This window comes from Argopecten irradians, chromosome 10 (assembly GCF_041381155.1).
Source record: "Argopecten irradians isolate NY chromosome 10, Ai_NY, whole genome shotgun sequence".
In the NCBI taxonomy this organism is placed as follows: Eukaryota; Metazoa; Mollusca; class Bivalvia; order Pectinida; family Pectinidae; genus Argopecten; species Argopecten irradians.
This window is the reverse complement of record NC_091143.1, coordinates 34,984,792-35,006,168: the sequence shown is the minus strand read 5'-3', so window position 1 is coordinate 35,006,168 and position 21,377 is coordinate 34,984,792. Positions and strand designations below refer to the sequence as shown.

The following is a 21,377-nucleotide window of genomic DNA, read 5'->3' as shown; positions in this document are numbered from 1 at the left end:
TTTTACAATATTTACTGATTTTCGGACTAACGGGCCTTCGGACTATTGGGCCTTCGGACTAAAGGGCCTTCGGACTATTAGGCCGTAGGAATATAAGGGTGTTAGTCCCACCTTCCGGTGATTATGACGTCATATTTAGACGTGAACTTTGTGACGCTTCAATCGCCGAAAGGTGGAACTAATCGACGGTACTTTATCCACGTCGATTTGGTATATATATTACAAACCCGAGTATTGACAGACATCATAATATAATGTGAAGTATGCATTTAGACAAACAATGCTGATCTCTATAGACATTTTTATCTCTCTGTTTATGAAATACTGTGTGTATAGATAAAAAATGTCAATAGAGCCAAACGTCATTGGTCCAAATTGCATCAGATTTCTTTTATTAGATTATAAACGAGACGTAATGGAGTTATGTCATCCTCGATACTCCAGGGGTTCCGATCACTTACGATCTCTACACCCCTGGACTATCTCATAGTGAAATTGAAGGCAGCTCAGCGGAAAATATTTGACCAATCATTTCCTTTGAAGACTACAGAGAGAGCGACGCCTAACATCAAAGCCACAGAGTCAACCACAGTGTACCGTTATACGGCTCTTTTGATGTACATCAAAGGACTAAGTTACCTGTTCTATTCTGTTGCCTCCAGTTTTACTATGAGATAGTATCGAGGATGAGTCCAGGGGTGTAGAGATCGTATTATATATATAAGTGATCGGAAGCCCTGGAGTATCGAGGATTGAGTTATATAAACCCTGAGGTATCCGAGGTAATCCAATGATATTAAATGTAAATATTGCGAAAATGATGAGCAATATCGATGACATTTATCACAGGGACCTGGCACGAATTTCTAACCAACAGAAATGATAGTATTGGTTAGAAATTCGCGCCAGATCCCTGTGATTACTATAGACTGTTGTCTGATGGTATCCAAGGGTACAATGATTATATATCGCAGCCCTGTTTCATCCTTTTTCATTCCTCGTCTGAGCTTGAGTAAACTTCTTAACTTAAATTTCTCCCTTAGGAAACCATTTTAGAAGTTTAGTATGAATTCTTTTTAATTAAAATTGAATTTTAAACTCTGTTGTTTTTCCTATGGAGAATTTCAAGAGACGCAAAAATATCTCCCGCGGTTATATCAAATCAACATGTTCTATTTCACAAAACAATATAATATTCTCAAACGTGTATTTTACTGCTAATTTCGACTGTGAATGCATAACTTATACATTTTTGAAATATGATGTGAAAAAAGAATATTGGAATTTAAAAAAACAAATCTCAAACGGGTAAAAGATCGAAATATTTGAAGGTCTATTTTTAGATACATCAGGCAAATACATTCTAATACAACTTTGTACTATTACTTTGCTCCAAATTAATAATGAAAGACAGAAAAGTCGTTTTCAAAACTAACAATAATTGCATCCATGATGTTTCGTCTGAAGTTCAAAACATTTTTTTAATGATTGAAATTGTGTAATGACAGATTGGTAATTCCTCAATCACGAAGTCCAAGATAAATAGAAAGTTTATTACGGCTTCTAACCTTCAGAATAAATGTATTTGTTGTGTCAAAACAACAATATGCTATTTTGCTGGCCTAGAATTAATGTAGAGTGTACCTATATATTGTTAATATCAACACACTTGAACATAATCATATAAGGACTTAAAAACAGCAACTGAACCATTTTCTCACAAACAAGTTTCATTTCAGGTTCACAGTTAATGATCCTAGAAGTTGGCGTGAAAAACATTTTTGATTACCTAAAAACATTTCTAAATGTCATATTTGCGTGTTTTTCAATCGTCATAATTCACATTCCTTTAAGTGACTTAAGAAGACAGTGTTTATACATCTATTTAATTAAATGAGGTCAAGCAAATAGAAAACAAAATATAAGTTAAAAATGTGAGTTTTATGTAATGGTATATTTCAAAAAGAATTTTGTGCCAGAAATATTATTTAATTTAGCTACATTTTTTGTTATACGGTACTAATTTTTAGTGAAAATTACAAGCAGCTCAACAAATTATCTCTTAATTTGATTTAAATATGTTATTTATATAAATTGGACAAATTGGGCACAAGTTATTTTACATTATTAAAGATCTTTCCCGGGACAACTCAGTCAAAGAGTACATTAAAATTTGCACATATATCGGATACTAATTAGTTCTAATAGAAATTCGATTAGTTGGTTTTACTCTGATATACGTGTATTAATAAGTAAACAGATATCATGAATAGTATTTTACAGGTGAATGCAGTCAAAAAATAGAATGTCATGGTCTACTCCATAATAAAAAAATAGAATGTCATGATCTACTCCATTGGCCGTTGATAAACAGCAAATACAGAGTATTATATCATCTTTATGGTACATGTATAAGCAATAAGATATATCAACCTGTGGCTTGGAAAAATTAACGTGCATTTTATACAACTGATCTTTTTCTACCGGGGTTGAACTTGACGTCGTTGTACAATGTCTATAATGTATATTGCAAAGATACAGAAAATAATACATTTGCGTTGGTAAAGTTGTTTCATCTTAAATTTTTAGTTGATTTATCTGATATTACATATAATTCAAAATATGAAAAGATATATTTACATTACAAAACAAAATATTTTTAAAAATAAAATTAACTGATGCTATAGCGATGAGTCAAACTCTGGACCTTCGGATCAGAGTGCGGAGACTCAACCGCATGAGCTATTCCGTGTTTGCATGTTACAGAGTTAGCTCCCTTGCGGGTAGGTATCGATTGTTACGGCAGATAACTCTGTAATATGCAAATACAGAATAAACGACTTATACAAATCTTTGTTCTGATTTCAAATTCATACGCAGTCTAGCTGATATTAAATTAACTACGGATATATCTGTTGTGGAAAATCACGTGCAGAAATATAAGAAGCACGTGTGATGTCGCAGAACTTATTTGTTTATCGTTCATATATGAAAGCAATGTCGTTATTTGTAAGTTCCCTGGCAAAGCCGTTGATGATATAACTGTGTACTTTATAATATTTAAATTTTTAGTAAAAATGCTGAAAAATAACAAATTTTGTAACTGGACAGAAATCAAGTACGTACTGTGCTTCATTTCTGTCCAGTTACAAAACCCTCTATTTTTATGCTGGTTTTAGAAACTTTTGAACTGCAAAGTTTTAGAAAAAGAACTTATTTCTGTGAGGCATTTAATCTGTCAGAAATCGGGAAAACGAAGTGTTCTCGTCGTTAAAAATTAGGGGGTTGAGGTAAACATTATCCTCGATAGGGTTTGCGACCACTTACGATCTCTACACCCTTGGTCTAACTCATTGTAACATTGATGGCAACAGAACAGAACAGTAATTTAGTCGTTTTGATGTGCATCAAAAGAGCCGTATAACGGTACTGGTGGGCGTCGCTCTCTCTCTCTGTAGTCTCCATAGGAAATCTTTGCAGGTCTTTGATTGGTTCAGCTATTTTCCGCTAAACTGCATCCAATTTTACTTTGAGATAGTCCAAGGGTGGATATTACTTCAGTGATAGTAACCCCTGGAATATCGAGGATGGGGTAACATATACTGAACAGTAAGTATAGGCATACCACAGGCGTTTGGCTCTATAGACATTTTTCTCTCTATGTATGTAATACTACACTAGTTTAAAACCAGAGATTTCAATACTATTTAAATCTCTGTTTAAACAGAGTCTAAAACCTAAACATATCTATTGTGTGTTTTGTATCATCCTATTCTCCCAGGTGGTTTGGTACAGAACAATCAATCAATCAGTTTTAATCAACATCATACTCCAAATTTGATTGATGCATGTGAACATGATACATTTCTATGCTTTATATAACATCCCGTATCACAGATATCAAGATCAGTGCAACCAGCTCACATGTCGGTGTCTGAATGATGACGTCACAAGGTGCAGTATATTGATATACCAATACACACGACAGTTAGCCGTGACTGGCTTTGTTGTTCTATAAATAGTCAAAAATAGAAACTTACACAAACATGAAATTAAAAAGAAATCAAGCAGAACAGAACATGACAATATCCGAAAGAAAATATGTTGATTTTTTCTGTTATCTATTCTTTATTTATGGATATATAGTCAAATATATATAAAACAGAGCTGTATCCCCTACAGGTAGTGGAATAGCCCATATCGTAAATCTTGCTTAAGCAATGGGAAAATTTTAGAAATGTTCCATGTTGCTATTTTAGTAAAGGGGTTTGTGGCGATTATTTTATATATAGAATTTAGATGAAGTCTGGAAATATCATTTACATGAATTGAGTATGCCAATATCAATGTCTATATAATTGAAAATAACTAAATGCAAATTTAGTAAAAATTTGGTTTACCGAAGGTTTTTAATTATGACATAAAATTTGTCCATCTTTGTTAGCTACTACAGGTAGGAAGTGTGTGTGTGAATTACTATATGCGTTCTGTTCACATGCAGATGCACTAGGGGAAAAAAGTAATTTTAGTTTGAATAAAAATAGATGTAAAACTATAACAGGGAAAAATTGGTTAGTGTATCAAAAAATTTTCACTTTCTATTTAAAGATGCTCCACCGCCGACAGAGCATAAATGATATTCATCATTTGAACAATAATTGGTGTTTAATCGTATATATATATGTCTAATTAACACAAAAATAATATAAAATAATTTATTTCTCCTTTGGTGCATGGGCAATCAGTACTTCATTCCATATAGGATATAGTGGCACGGAATTTTTTCGGAATGCAATTAATTATTTTTCATATTTTTAACTTGAAGTAAAATTAGAAGCTCAAACTTTTCAATGGAGGTAATAGTGTAAAGTAAGTAACTTCGTCTGCTCCTGTTTTTGATAGTGAAAAAATACCATACTATCCGTCCATCAAATGCATCTAAAATTAAGAAGTAATATTTCTTACCACTGGTAGTGTTTAATCTCCAAAATAGTAAAATGATGCATAATATTTTAAAAAACAAATTTCAACAACATGAAAGATAGCATTAATGGCGAGTGCTAGACGAACAAAACACCTGTGAGTTTCGTTCAGGTTTGTAACAATTGTGTTTAAATTACTACATGTGCATGTATGAGGTTTGGTACAGAACTATACATTTTACTACATACACCAGAATTTGATTGATTTAGGTTACAGCACAGTTATCAACATCAGTGCAACCAGCTCACAAAATCCTACTGAGAATGGTGACGTCACAAGGTGCAGTAGATTGATATACTAATACACACAGCAGTTAGCCTTGACTGGCTTTGATGTTCTATAAATAGTCCGATATAGAAATATACACAATACGATGTTAAACAAACCAAACACAGTTACTGAAAGATGACAAAATTTGAAAGAAAATATCTGTTGATTTTTTGGCAGAAATAGTTCTTTATTTATGGATATATAGTCAAATATCTATAAAATAGAGCTGTATCCCCTATAGGTAGTGGGATAGCCCATAATGTAAATTTTGCTTAAGCAATGGAAATATTTAACACTGACGAGATTGGGAATTTTCCATGTTGCTATTTTAGTAGAGGTGAAACTAGAAACATTGTAACAATGTATTGGCTATATATAGAATTTAGATAGAGTAAGGAATGAGCAATATTAAGGTCAGTTTTAGTAACCCATGGAATATCGAGGATGGAGCAAACAATATCGAAACAATATCAGGAATATTATGCTTATACACAGATGTACAACATGGGAAATATCTTCATGCAAATACACATGTAAATAGTGATAATTCTGTTCACTAACTATTTTTATTGTTGCCATAAAAAGAATTAGCAGATCACCTTTACCAATTGTCGTTCATTATATGGGTAAATAACAAAAAGATTGTGTCAATCTACTTTCTGTTCCCATTCGGATGCATCAGGGAAAGTAGAAATATACTTTTAGTTTATATGAAAATATTTACAGTTTAAATGTTTTCATTCAATAAAAATCAAGACAGGAAACAAGGAGTTGGAAAATCATAGTTTAGTCACATATTGAAAATATTATTTGTGTCATCAATGCAAAAAAAGACTATGCAGTGATACATGTATTTCTTAACACCTGCATCGTTTAACACTGTGTTGTTAAGACCTGCATCGTTTAACACTTGGGGCGGTTGCCGAGTGGTTAAGATGTCCCGACATATTACCACAAGCCCTCCACCTCTGTGATGCGGGTTCGAATCCCATGTGGGGCAGTTGCCAGGTACTGACCGCTGACTGGTGGTTTTTCTCCGGGTACTCCGGCTTTCCTCCACCAACAAACCTGGCACGTCCTTACATGACCATGGCTGTTAAATAGGACATAAAACTAAACAAACCAAACGTTTAACACTGTCCAAAATCATAGAATGATACAAAACATTTCAAAATAAATTCCAATGCCATTAAAGCTAGCATTACTGGCGAGTTTTAGACGAATGAAACACCTGTAATTTTCATTCAGGTTTTAACAATTGTACTAACTACATCTAACGTGCCTCTTTTGTACCATTCCCTGTACTTGGTACATCTGTATTATGGTTTAGTGAAGAACAACAAGTATTAATATCATCCACCAGAAAGTGATAGATCCAGGTAAACAGGAAATTTATGCTTCATTTCACAACCCGCATCACAGTCATCAATATCGGTGCGACAGGTTTACAAATCCTACTCTGAATGATGACGTCACAAGGTGCAGTATATTGATATACAAATACACACGACAGTTAGCCTTGACTGGTTTTGTTGTTCTATAAATAGTCCAAAATAGAAATATACACAATAAGATGTAAAACAAACCAAACACACTTACTGAAAGATGATAATATTTGAAAGAAAATATCTGTTGATTTTTAGCAGAAATAATTCTTTATTTGTGGATATATAGTCAAATGTATATCAAATAGCTATATCCCCTATAGGTAGTGGGATAGCCCATATTGTGAATCTAGCTTAAGCAATTGGAAAATTTTAACACTGACGTCTACGGAAAAGATTGGGAATGTTCCATGTTGCTGTTTACTAGAGGTGAAACTAAAAATATGTCCCAATGTATTGGCTACACATAGAATGTAGGACGAATCAAAGTAATATCATTGATAATGCGATTTGATACAGGTCTACAAACTGAAAATATCTATAACAAATAAATGGTTACAATCTGGTTCACTGAAGATTTTTATTGATGACATAAACTGTACACTATACTAGCACATCGTCAATACTATTGTTTACCTACATTAGTTATGTATGTAAGCTACTTTAGATTCTGTTCACATACAGGTGTATCAGGGAAAACAGAAATAATCTAATATAGGTTATATGAAAATAGAGGTATATATCTCTACTGAAGTTAAAAGTATATAATGCGTTGTTGTATCATCATTTTGTCACTTCAATTTGAAATACAATCCGGGTCATCAAACACATAATTAGGACGAAATAAAACGCTATACAAAGACAGTTTCGAACATCTCAGATTGTTTTGCCAGCCAATGATAATTTGTTGTGGTTTAATGATATACATCATAGCAATACTTCAGCAGCTTAAGATTTTATTCATTTTCATTTTTCGAGTTATAACGTTGAACTATTTAAAACTATTTGATATAATAATATTTAAAGTAAAGAAAAATATAATACACTATACCACACCAGACCAATGAAGCATTGAAATTACGAACTGATGAAAAATGTTAAAAATCCTTTAGAACTGAATTTCAATTTAGATTATATCGGATAACATTAAAACTATTATAACTCGCAAGTCCTAGACGAATGAAACAACTTAAACAAAAGTAGGTTTTATCCAGTGGTTTCGTACCATCCACCTCTCCTATGCAAAACACTCATCCCGCATCACAGAACTTATCGACATCACTGCAACCAGCTCATATGTCGGTGTCTGAATGATGACGTCACAAGGTGCAGTATATTGATATACAAATACACACGACAGTTAGCCTTGACTGGTTTTGATGTTCTATAAATAGTCCAAAACAGAAATATACACAAATATGAAATAAAATAAAGGCAGTATAATACGATATAATCTAATAGAAAATATTTGTTGATTTTCTAGAAGAAATAAACACTAATGTGTTGATTAATAATCAAATATGTATAAAGTGACGTCAGAAGAGCTAATGTCCCCTATAGGTAGTGGGATAGCCCATACTGTAAAATCTTGCTTAAGCAAAGCGATAATTTTAACACTGACGTCTACGGGTGACATTTGGAATGTTCCATGTTGTTATTGACGTCGAGGTGGTTATCGATAGATATATATTTGTAGTAAATGAAGTGATCAAAACAAAAGGTGAATGAAAACAACACTTGGGTACACATGAACCATGTTTATGTACAGGTGATCAGCAACAAATAGTATAAAACGAAAGCCAAACCAACCTCTGATATGAAATTATGTTTCATTTCACTGAATTAAAATATTTCCGAAATTTATATACCTATATTTTAATATACTGTGATAACTAGACCGGATGTAATCCGCTGGACCTGCCTACATGTATGTAGGTTTTTTTTATTTCATTTTATTATTTTTTGTTTTTGCCTTATATAAATATCAGGCAAAGAAAAAAAACCTTGATAATATAGGCAGACTTAACGGACCAACGGTTAGGATGTCATAGCTTCGCTCACATTAAAAATATAATTCAATTAATTCATTTTTTTTAAATAAATGAATATACATGTATTTTGTACTGTATAATACCGGTAGGTAAACTATATGTTTACAAGTTCATTGTTGAATTTTCTTTCAATTATTTACATTTGATACATAACAACTGAATTATAAAACGCAACAATTAATTTTGAATACTGAACATTATTATGTTGTGAAAAACTGCAGTATGAATACATTTCGATTAAAAGGGGATTGTTTTCCAATATTTGATGTTATTAAGACAAAGTTAGCAATCGTTCTGTGAATGATGACGTCACAAGGAGCAGTCGTCTTATATACCAATAAACATTACAAACAGCCTTGAATGGTTGTGGTGCGCTAAAAATAGCAAATCATAAAAATATGCTCAAAATGACACAAAATTGCATGATAACTGAAAAAATATAAATACAATAATTTCTTCTTTGTTTTAATAACTAACATATGTATTTATATATGATTCAAGACTGCAGTATTTATGAGATTACGCTTTGAACGCTGTTTTCCCTTTAGGTGGTGGGATAACCCATATTGCTTAAGCAAAGCCCCAGTTTAACACTAACGTCTACGGTGAAAGATTGGACTGTTCCATGTCGTTATCTCCGCTGAGGGTTTTTCCTAATGCATATTCAATGACCATGATCATCAGGTGTATTACGATATATACACACATACATACATCTTAGGAGTGTGTGCATTGTATATCAGCTGTGTCATTCACTTGGAAAATATATTTGATGTCAGATATTATGAAAAAATGTCAAAACCCTAGAAGATGTAATTTAGTCAACTTCGCTAGCCAGGCAATCAAATTAAAATGAGACATGTAATTCCACTCTGACATGCTCTGAGCTTAACAGACAGCGTCACAGTGAAGCGGAATTAAAGTTTATTTTGATACCATGTAAATCTCTATGAAATAGCAGACAAGCTAAAATACCGTATGAAGCATATTCACATGAAAATTGTTTTTTGCTCCCGATATATCAATCATGAAAACTTATCATTTTTTATCAATACAATATTGCCTTTTATAACTATCGTGTCTTAATATTGTCGTAATTTCCATATAAGATATTTTCTAATAGAGAAAATAATTTGCAAACAATTTCCTCAAAATATCCACAGACCATCGCCACGTTAAAAAAAACGATATTTGTTTGCATTTGAATATAATTTTATTTGCCTTTTCCATATAAATATATGATATTACAATTTAAGTGCATAGTAAATGTCACTTTCACTTTTTCACTCAGGAAAAAACTACCTTCCGATAACTTATAATATTTGAAAGCCATAATTTCAGTTTGCCTTGTCATAAATAGGTGCCCTTTCATTATGAAAAAAAATGTATAAATGTATAATTATTCATATTTTTGTAAGTTACTTTAGATAAACAGAAATAATGTAATATAGGTTATATGGAAATAGATGTTTATATCTCTACTGAAGTTAAAAGTGTATAATGCGTTGTTGTATCATCATTTTGTCACGTTTATTTGAAATACTATCCGGGTCATCAAACACATAATTAGGACGAAATAAAACGCTATACAAAGACAGTTTGGAACATCTCAGATTGTTTTGCCAGCCAATGATATTTTTTTGCGGATAAATGATATACATCATAGCAATACTTCAGCAGCTTAAGATTTTATTCATTTTCATTTTTCGAGTTATAACGTTGAACTATTTAAAACTATTTGATATTATGATATTCAAAGTAAAGAAAAAAATAATACACTATGCCATACTCGAACAAAGAAGCATTGAAATTACGAACTGATGAAAAATGTTAAAAATCCTTTAAAACTGAATTTCAATTTAGATTATATCGGATAACATTAAAGTTATTAAAACTAGCGAGTCCTAGACGAATGAAACAATTTTAACAAAAGTAGGTTTCATCCAGTGGTCTCGTACCATCCACTTCTACTATGCAAAACACTCATCCCGCATTACAGAACTTATCGACATCACTGCAACCAGCTCACAAGTCGGTGTCTGAATGATGACGTCACAAGGTGCAGTATATTGATATACAAATACACATGACAGTTAGCCTTGACTGGTTTTGATGTTCTGTAAATAGTCCAAAACAGAAATATACACAAATATTAAATGAAATAAAGGTAGTATAATATGACATAATCTAATAGAAAATATTTGTTGATTTTTAGAAGAAATAAACACTAATGTGTAGATTAATAATCAAATATGTATAAAGTGACGTCAGAAGAGCTAATGTCCCCTATAGGTAATGGGATAGCCCATACTGTAAAATCTTGCTTAAGCAAAGCGATAATTTTAACACTGACGTCTACGGGTGACGTTTGGAATGTTCCATGTTGTTATTGACGTTGAGGTGGTTATCGATATATATATTTGTAGTAAATGAAGTGATCAAAACAAGAGGCGAATGAAAACAACACTTGGGTACACATGAACCATGTTTATATACAGGTGATCAGCAACAAATAGTATAAAACGAAAGCCAAACCAACCTCTGAAATGAAATTATGTTTCGTTTCACTGAATTAAATTATTAATTAATATTAATATATATACCTATATTTTAATATACTGTGATAACTAGACCGGATGTAGTCCGCTGGACCTGCCTACATGTATGTAGTTTTTTTTATTTTGTTTATTTGTTTTTTTTTTTTTTTTTGCCTTATATAAATATCAGGCAAAGAAAAAAAACCTTGATAATATAGGCAGACTTAACGGACCAACGGTTAGGATGTCATAGCTTCGCTCACATTAAAAATATAATTCAATTAATTCATTTTTTTTAAATTAATGAATATACATGTATTTTGTACTGTATAATACCGGTAGGTAAACTATATGTTTACAAGTTCATTGTTGAATTTTCTTTCAATTATTTACATTTGATACATAACAACTGAATTATAAAACGCAACAATTAATTTTGAATACTGAACATTATTATGTTGTGAAAAACTGCAGTATGAATACATTTCGATTAAAAGGGGATTGTTTTCCAATATTTGATGTTAGTAAGACAAACTTAGCAATCGGTCTGTGAATGATGACGTCACAAGGAGCAGTCGTCTAATATACCAATAAACATTACAAACAGCCTTGAATGGTTGTGGTGCGCTAAAAATAGCAAATCATAAAAATATGCTCAAAATGACACAAAATTGCATGATAACTGGAAAAAATAAATTCAATAATTTCTTCTTTGTTTTAATAAATAACACATGCCTCTATATATGATTCAAGACTGCAGGATTTATGAGATTACGCTTTGAATGCTGTTTTCCCTTTAGGTAGTGGGATAACCCATATTGCTTAAGCAAAGCCCGAGTTTTAACACTAATGTCTACGGGGAAACATTGGACTGTTCCATGTCGTTATCTCCGCGGAGGGTTTTTTTCTAATGCATATTCAATGACCATTATCATCAGGTGTATTACGATATATACACACATGCATACATCTTAGGAGTGTGTGCATTGTATATCAGCTGTGTCATTCACTTGGAAAATATATTTGATGTCAGATATTATGGAAAAAATGTCAAAACCCTAGAAGATGTAATTTAATCAACTTCGCTAGCCAAGCAATCAAATTCAAATAAGACATGTAATTACATTCTAACATGCTCTGAGCTTAACAGACAGCATCATAGTGAAGGGGAATTAAATTTTATTTTGATACCATGTAAATCTCTATGAAATAGCAGACAAGCTAAAATACCGTATGAAGCATATTCACATGAAAATTGTTTTTGCTTCCGATATATCAATCATGAAAACTTATCATTTTTTATCAATACAATATTGCCTTTTATAACTATCGTGTCTTAATGTTGTCGTAATTTCCATATAAGATATTTTCTAATAGAGAAAATAATTTGCAAACAATTTCCTCAAAATATCCACAGACCATCGCCACGTTAAAAAACACGCGATATTTGTTTTCATTTGAATATAATTTTATTTGCTCTTTCCATATAAATATATGATATAACAATTTAAGTGCAAAAAATAAATGTCACTTTCACTTTCACGTTTTCACTCAGGAAAAACTGTCTTCCGATAACTTACAATATTTGAAAGCCATAATTTCAGTTTGCCTTGTCATCAATAGGTGCCTTTTTATTATGGAAAAAGATAATGTCCAAATGTATAATTATTCATAATTTTTTAATGATATAATTATTAAGGTTTTAGACCATGTTTTTACTGTGACTAGTGATATTTCGTTAGCTTATCACTTCTTCGGTTTACTTGAACGTAACTAAGTTGATAAAAAGTGAGCATGCGTCAGGACTATCATTAAATATTACTATCATTAATATCCATAAATGGTTGTGTAGATTGCAAATTTTGATAAAATATGAGGAAAAGTGTACATTTCAGTAAGAATCTCACAGGCTATGGTTCGTAACACATTTCTATCATCAAATAACCATGTTGTTTCGTTTGCTATGAGCGTTTGTTTAACCGGATTCTACTCTACAAAAGCATTAACGAGTCCTTCGCATCACAAAGAAGAGATGGAACACTGTTATGACGTAACCGAAAATCGGACAAAATCTGTCAGGATCAGACAGGATCGGAGTAGTAAATAGTCATTTTTAGCATTGAACTTCATTCCGTGGGCAATCATGGGAGAATGAATGCCAAATGGACAGCGGCAAAATCAATGAAGCCCGGTTTATCGCTGTCTAGTTGGCATTCATACTCCCATAATTGCCAACTAAATGCAGTTCAATGTTTATATTTACATTTGATAATAATTTTATGATGAAATTTTGAGATTTTAAGTCAAATGCAATTGGAACCGCCGTCTTTCGTGATCGATGGCACGACAATTGTGATGTCATAATAAACGAATGGCAGTTCATTTCAGCATTCATTTTGGCTATGAATGCCAACTGAAAGACATTCAATGATTATAATTACATATTTTAACAATTTTATGATGAAATCCCTAGAAATTTTGCATCTATAAAGAATTCAATATCGTCAAAGTCCAAACAGCCATCTTCAGTGATTGCTGGCACGCCAATTTGTGACGTCATGATAAGCGGGTTGCAGTTCATAGACTGATGAATGCCAACTACGTTTGGTAAGGTTACATAGTAGGGCGGCAGTGAAAATGTAAATATTGACTGATACCTGCCAACTGCACTTGGTAAGATTATATATTAAGGCTGCAATGAAGATGTCAATATAAAAGATGCATCTGCATTGCATTTAAGTGAAAATTGGCAAAGTTTTAACGTTATAGAATTATTTTAAGATGAACCACTACCGAGAGAGCATAAACAATATTTATCAACAATAATTGATGCTTTATCGTGTACATGTATATGTATATGACACAAAAACACATATAAAACAAATTTGTTCTATTTTTGTTGTCTGTCCAATCAATAATTATTTCCATATATGGCATATTGCCATGGTTTTTTCATGATGCAATTGAATAATTTTTGGTGGTTTTACCGAAGGATAAAGTTGAGTAGGTTATCAATATTTTGAATGGAAAGGATATATAATGCGTTTGTCTCATAACTATATGCATGTACATAAAGCGATCTAAAGGTTGTGAATTCGATTCTCACCGGGGCATTATTTGTTCTTTCTCTAAAATATTTTTTGTTGATTGATAAAGTATTGATTTTGTCTTTAATCTTCTTGAAGTATTTCAGTACTAACAAATGACTTCAGCTGCAAGATTATACGAATTTTATAACAATATTGCGTCTTTGTTTACATTATGAGTTAAATTATCAAACCCATGAAAATGTTCATTATTCCATTGATTTTGAAGTATATGGAAGCACCCTCAGAAAGGAGGAAATATACGTAACATCATGAAAAGGTAGCGGTCCCATCTGTGTTTCATTATGGAGACAGAAAAAAAACCAGAGAAAAAAAAACCACCAACGTGAAAATTAATTCAAATTTTCCAGCAAGAAAAAAAATATATAGACGCTATAAGTTATAATGTTATTGTGTGCTTATATATTTCAGAGTTATCTGCCCTTGTGAGGCTTAAATTGCTTTCTTGGGGGATTTATGGTCCTATAATTCTCCCAGGATTGCAGAAAATTAACCAAAACGCGCCTTAGCCCAAGAAGGCAATTTTTAGCAAAAAAATAGCAGTTTTCTGTTATTTTTATGTCGAACCTGTAATGTACACTGTAATCGCTATTGCCAAATCAAATTCCCAGCTTCCCCCGTCAGTGGAGCCTCTTTTTGTGACGTCATAACTATCTCCGACGTCAAAAGAAATCCTGACGTCTTTCGCGGTAAAAAAATAAGTCTATGGAAATAAGCATAAAATCATCAGTACACTTCCAAAACATTTTAATCTACGTTCCATCTTTAGCGTTTAGGATATTCAAAATTTTAAAGTCAGAACTACAAATATTGTTGCGATTAACAGAACAATAGGGGTTTTTCATTCCGGAAGCACGCAAGTACGCACAAAAATGCTCATTGCGTCATAACGTCATGATGTCGTTGTACATGTTATACACATCACTACACAAACGTGACTTACAGAAGAATTATGATATCGTAAATTCCTTTTTTGTTTGGTAAGGTTATATAGTGTCAGTCCCGCGTAAATGAAAATATAGGTTTGTTATGTCATGCATGTTTTAATGTCGGATTTTTTCCCCCAGATAACAAACTAATGCAATCAAGATAAATACCTTCACACCGGAGTAGATAATTTCATAATATACAAACACAGAATTTCTAGCGATACAATTTATTTTAAAGAAGATCGAAGGCAATATTCGAGTTTACCTGTCATGTTATTTATGAAGCAATGCATCAACCTGATCAGCATTTGCTAAAAGTCCAATCACATCCGTTACAGTGGAGCATCACATTGTATTATCAGAATAAAGTAGAGAGAGGAAACTCTTTACTGTCAGAATGAAGGATCAAAATTAGTGCTCCAGATTTCCAACATTGGGCAACATCACAAAGGAGTGAGCATTAACTCAATTCTGATACAGTATAGCTATTTTTTACTTTGTAAATATCCGGTGACCAACAGAAGAACAGTTCCAACAATGTCAGCGATCAAGTAAAAGTCCAAAGCGGATACAACATCGCTCCATTCGATGTTTTCGTCTGAGTTTTTGTCAAACCGACCTTTGTCCTCTAAGTCCTTTTCTGGATCTATTGATTCCGCACTGACGTCGGTAACTTTTACAGATTTTGGTTTTACGTTGATTGTGGTAGGTCCAGCTTTCCTACACCCCTGTCGACAAAGAATTACCCTGCTTGTCCTCAGTAGAGCTTTAAGCCATTTAGGAATTGGAAAACTTTCTGTGCTTCTGTAGTTGATCCTCAGTTCCATAGCCGTTACCATAGTGATAATTGTACCCATTACAACCAGGAATATCAAATATTTGCTGAGTAAAGATTGACTCGAACTCGCCGGAAGTTGTGCACTTACAATGGTGATAAACACTGCAAATGCCAAGAACATTGTTATGCAGAATCCCATCTTCTCACCACTTTCGACCGGAATCATAAACGTAAATACCGCCAGTATTGAGAGAAGAAGTACGGGTAACACAAGATTGTATATGACATACCCTGGTTTCCTTCTAACGTGAACAGTGAATCGAACAATGGTCTCATGGTCTTCTGTTATCTCAGCTTTAGATGACGTTCTGAGCAAATCCCATTCTCCATTTTCCTGATATTCTTTAAGAGTTATGCCTGTTTGACCCATCTGGACGATAATGTCTTCTATCAAACTCGTCCAGATTCCTATTTCAATGTCACAAATTTGCTCGTCAAAAGGAAAATGAGTGATATCGATGCTACACTTTGTTTCAAATACTTCCGATGGAAACCATTGCACGGCACCATCATTTTTAATATACGTCAAAATCACATTATCTCCTAACTCTTTCAATTTACTGTGTCCATTTAACAAAGCAATATCAGGTTTCCAGATTTCACTCTGAGGAATGTAAAGATGGTCAATACCGTTATAATCGTCAGGGTTCCAGGTAAGGTAGTAATCTGTCCAGAACACATGTAGATAAACAGCTGATATCATCTTCTCCTTGACCTCATCAATATCGGTTACACTGACCAGGAACATATTAACCCACATAGACATGGGAAGCGACTGGTTGAAACTCGGACGAACGATTTTGTTGTATCCGTCGGTAGTAAACAATTGCGTCACTAATTGTTTGACGTCATCGCCGGTCTGGCAAGAGACGTTTTGACAAAAATATGACAAAGCTAAAATGAACACCAGTAAATTCCTACACGCCATTATCCTTTTGTAGCTAGACGAAGAGTGAGTGGACGCTTTAGTTTGTTCTGACACAGGTCGTGATGTACTGTTGTGTCAGCAGCCGTATCCAGTAGACCTTATATCCGCTGGGCTCAGTTGCTCAAAAGGTGATTTGACTTATCGCAGTTTGACGATAATTTTCAAATGAAAATAAAATGGTTTCTCGTAAAACGATTTTTTAAACATATTATAAGATTTTTTTTGAACTCCACTCATTCCCTCGAGCTCCTGACCTATTTTACTGAGGATATACTCACAAATTGCAGTAAATGAGAAATCAAAATTTCCCTAATCATTTGATTAAGCTTATCATCCTTTGAACAACCAGCCTCATATATAAAAATGTCTTTCTAACACACAAATATGATTTGAAATTTTAATAAAGTAATTATATAAACAACATTTGATTGAACAATGACGGCCGATGACTGTATTGATTTCTTGTCATGGTTAAATATTCAGTTGGCGACTACACAAAACAAACGGATGTTCTCGCTGTATTTTGGAATTTTCATTTGACAGGATATTATTGTATGGTTACTGTTTTGATATGCATAATTAATGGGATTAATAATTTGTTTGTTATCCACCATAATAAACCATTGTCCAATTCTATTACAAGCAATTCCAACTGATACCTACCCCCCTCGATCGCCCCACTGCTTCATAAAGGAGTGTTGTAATGTCTAATGAATAATTCGCGCAGTATTCGCTTAGGTGACATCCATGGTAAGTTAGGACTAGCTTATGACGATGTATTTTAAAGGCCCACTACCTTTCCGAAACGGCTTCTAATTTTTTTAATGGAGTGTAAAACGCGATCGATAATTTTGTAGAGGCGCAAAAGTTGTTAACTTTTCGTTAATACTACAAGCATCATCATCTTCTGAAAAAAAAAATTAAAATAAATAAAATGTTAGTTTTCATAACGCGGGTCGTCTTATGTTTCCCGCCGTTATCCTAAATGCCTCCCAGTAGTTGAATATCACTGCGCCAGACGGCTAAACAGCGAAATAATTTTTCATTTTTAGCATAGATTACGTAAGGAATCTTGCCTTTACTTGGTTTTGTAACCTCATCTTAGGCCATCAATGCACGTGTTCTGATGTTAATGATGTTTTAAAGAAAATAATAAAAAAATGTTTAGGAAATGTAGTGGGCCTTTAATTGTTTTTTTTTCTCAACAATTTGATATTGTACTCCGACGCATACTGTGGTAGTTACAAAGCTCACATTGGCCGTATCAATGATAAGTATTGGTAAATTATTAGTAGTTATTAGTAAACATGTTTATATTGGCGCAATTAAAGTTTAGCGTAAAAATAATTTTGAACAAGTTATCGCAATGTTAAATTCGCGCATTCTCAATAATTGCGTTGTCAAAGACATGCAGAAAATGCATTTAGCGTAAGCATGTTTTAGCAGAAACTTTCTATTGCGAAAAAATGCGCAAAAACTTTAATAACCACTGAACTATGAACACTTATAGTGTGTCTAATGTTAACTAAAATGACAGAGAGATGAATATTTCATTACACTCACAATAACTTAAATACTTACTCTGAAAGCAGAAATTCAAACATATCAAATATATGTTTTCCCACGTAAAGCCGACTAAAGTATGTAAATATAAGTATTACACGATATTTTTTTCGGGTGGGGTAATGTCTAGTGACAACAAAGCATTAATGCGTATCGTATAGTATATAAAGGTGAAAAGCTTAATTTCCCTGATGACTAAGTTGCAGTTAGGATTAGAAGCACAAGCTAAAATAATAATGTTACAAGGCCAATGAGCAAAAACACATCAAAAGAAGCAACAGTAGAAGTAACAGAAAAACTATATAAAAAGAAATAAGCACTTAGAACATGTGTTAATCAGGCCTTCCAGGTGTGGACCAGACTCTTGTATTCATTGAACATTGAAGTTTTCAACTTTCCTTTATTCATTTGGGAGACTGTTCCACACCTGGGATGCCTCAAAATAGAATGATCTCTGCCCATTCCTAATCTTGTCCTTCAGACTTCTGCCTTTCTCTTCGCTCTGAAATTATAAGAATATTGTTTTAAAACGATTAGATCCCGTGTAAATACTCTGGTGACATCTTGATTACAATTTTAAAACTTTCACAAGCCATATCTTTCAGTTTTCACGTGTAAAACAGATCGGGAAAGTTATAAAATGTGATTTAAGCACGTTCCTGATTTTTTTTTCCATTTTCTTTACACTTTCAGTCTGGTAAAATGACACACAACACGACAATAGTTAAAAAGGTTAAAAAAAATAAAATGCACTAAATTAACCTTATACCTTACAACGTCAGATAAGAGCCAATTCTTTCTAAAACAGATAGTTGCTGTGAGGCGTTTCTACAAAGATGTGTGGGTCGAAATTCAACAGTCAATCAAACTTATCAATAAGAAACTTCACTGTGTTCAAGGTTTGATACCCCCAAAACATAGATAGCCTTATTGATAGATCCAATTACAACCCCGAAATCATAGATAGCCTTATTGATAGATCCAATTACAACCCCGAAATCATAGATAGCCTTATTGATAGATCCAATTCTAACCCCCCAAAACATAGATAGCCTTATTGATAGATCCAATTACAACCCCGAAATCATAGATAACCCCCCAAAACATAGATAGCCTTATTGATAGATCCAATTACAACCCCGAAATCATAGATAGCCTTATTGGTAGATCCAATTACAACCCCGAAATCATAGATAGCCTTATTGATAGATCCAATTCTAACCCACAAAACATACTGGGAATTGCTTGCTTTAAAAACTCTTACTTAAAGGAAAGAAAAATAACGAAATATCTACACTTCATAGTGAACATTTATGGAACTATATTTCTGATGACATACAAAAATGCAACATTTTATCGATTTCTTTTCATAAACTAGATTACCAAGGCTGTTTTACCTATATTAAATGGTGTACAAAAACGGACTCTATACACACCGTACGGAAAGTCTTGGTCCTCTATTTTTCCTTATTTATACAATGTCGTCTTTGCTGACGACAACTCATTATTAACATATTTTTCCAATCACTTAGAAGAGATATTACACATGTTGTTTCTGCTGATTAAAAATCTCTACAAAAATGGTCAAATGATTGGCTTATCTTAGTATCTTTTTCAAATATCCCTTACCAGTCACTTTTTACTTTCAATAACACAGCTATAGAAATTCCTTAAACACTTAGGGGTAATTTTTGTAGTGATGCTAAATGGTCAAAACATATCTAAATAAAATTATTAAAAAAGGGAGAAAAAATCTGAAAGTATGCATATGAAGAGAATGTCAAAGTTCCTTTGTCTAGTGTCATGTGGCAGCTGACGTTTCAATTCATTTCTTTTGCTGACTTTGGGTCAATGACCTATCAGTACAAAAGTATATACATTGTTTCAGAGACTTTAATAGTATTAATTACTTATTGTATACATATCGTGTAAAACAAGCATTATTATATATAACATACTTTAATTTAGATTGCAAAAAGTAGTTATATATAGTTAAAGGCCCACTACCTTTCCGAAACGGCTTCTAATTTTTTAAAATGGGAATGTAAAACGCGATCGATGATTTTGTAGAGTCGCAAAAGTTATTAACTTTTCGTTAATACTACAATCATCATCATCTTCTGAAAAAAAAATTAAAGTAAATAGAATGTTAGTTTTCATAACGCGGGTCGTCTTATGTTTCCCGCCGTTATCCTAAATGCCTCCCGGTAGTTGAATATCACTGCGCCAGACGGCAAAACAGCGAAATGATTTTTCATTTTTAGCATAGATTACGGAGGGAATCTTGCATTTACTTGGTTTTGTAACCTCATCTTAGGCCATCAATGCACGTTTTCTGATGTTAATGATGTTTTTAAGAAAATAAAGAAATTGTTTAGGAAAGGTAGTGGGCCTTTAACTTATTATTTCTACACGTGTACAGATGTATATCTAGTATTTTTTTATACATTCATTACAGACTTATTAAATGATGCGCTCATTCATTGGAATGATACAAGTCGACAAACAAATATTATGGGAATCCTGATAATAATCAGTTAGAGAGATAAAGAAAAGTGCAAGATAATACCATTTCGTTAAGCACGACAGAAGGACACAGGAGATTATGAAATAATTACACTTTTATTGCACGCCAATAATCATAAAATTCTACAATAAGCGCGTCTTTGATAAATTTTCCTAACAAGTTCAATTCTTTTTACTAATTGTCCTCAATAATTCAATTACTATGAAAGCAGACGGTTTATTCCAAAAGTATTTCTTTATATATTTTCGTCTAATATTTG

The 21,377-nt window shown here is 32.8% G+C and overlaps 1 protein-coding gene across 1 annotated transcript; it reads right to left on the bottom strand.

Moving 5' to 3' along the window:
* Window positions 1-15,747: 15,747 nt before the first annotated feature.
* Window positions 15,748-16,848, bottom strand: LOC138332671 (neuronal acetylcholine receptor subunit alpha-6-like). Its single transcript, XM_069280665.1, has one exon. The coding sequence runs from the start codon at window positions 16,846-16,848 to the stop codon at window positions 15,748-15,750; it is 1,101 nt and encodes a 366-aa protein (XP_069136766.1).
* Between the last annotated feature and the right edge of the window lie 4,529 nt (window positions 16,849-21,377).

What these genes read in the sequence shown, in the direction of transcription:
- LOC138332671 (XM_069280665.1), bottom strand. Translation starts at nt 16,848, where the DNA reads ATGTTCCTGGTCAGTGTAACCGATATTGATGAGGTCAAGGAGAAGATG.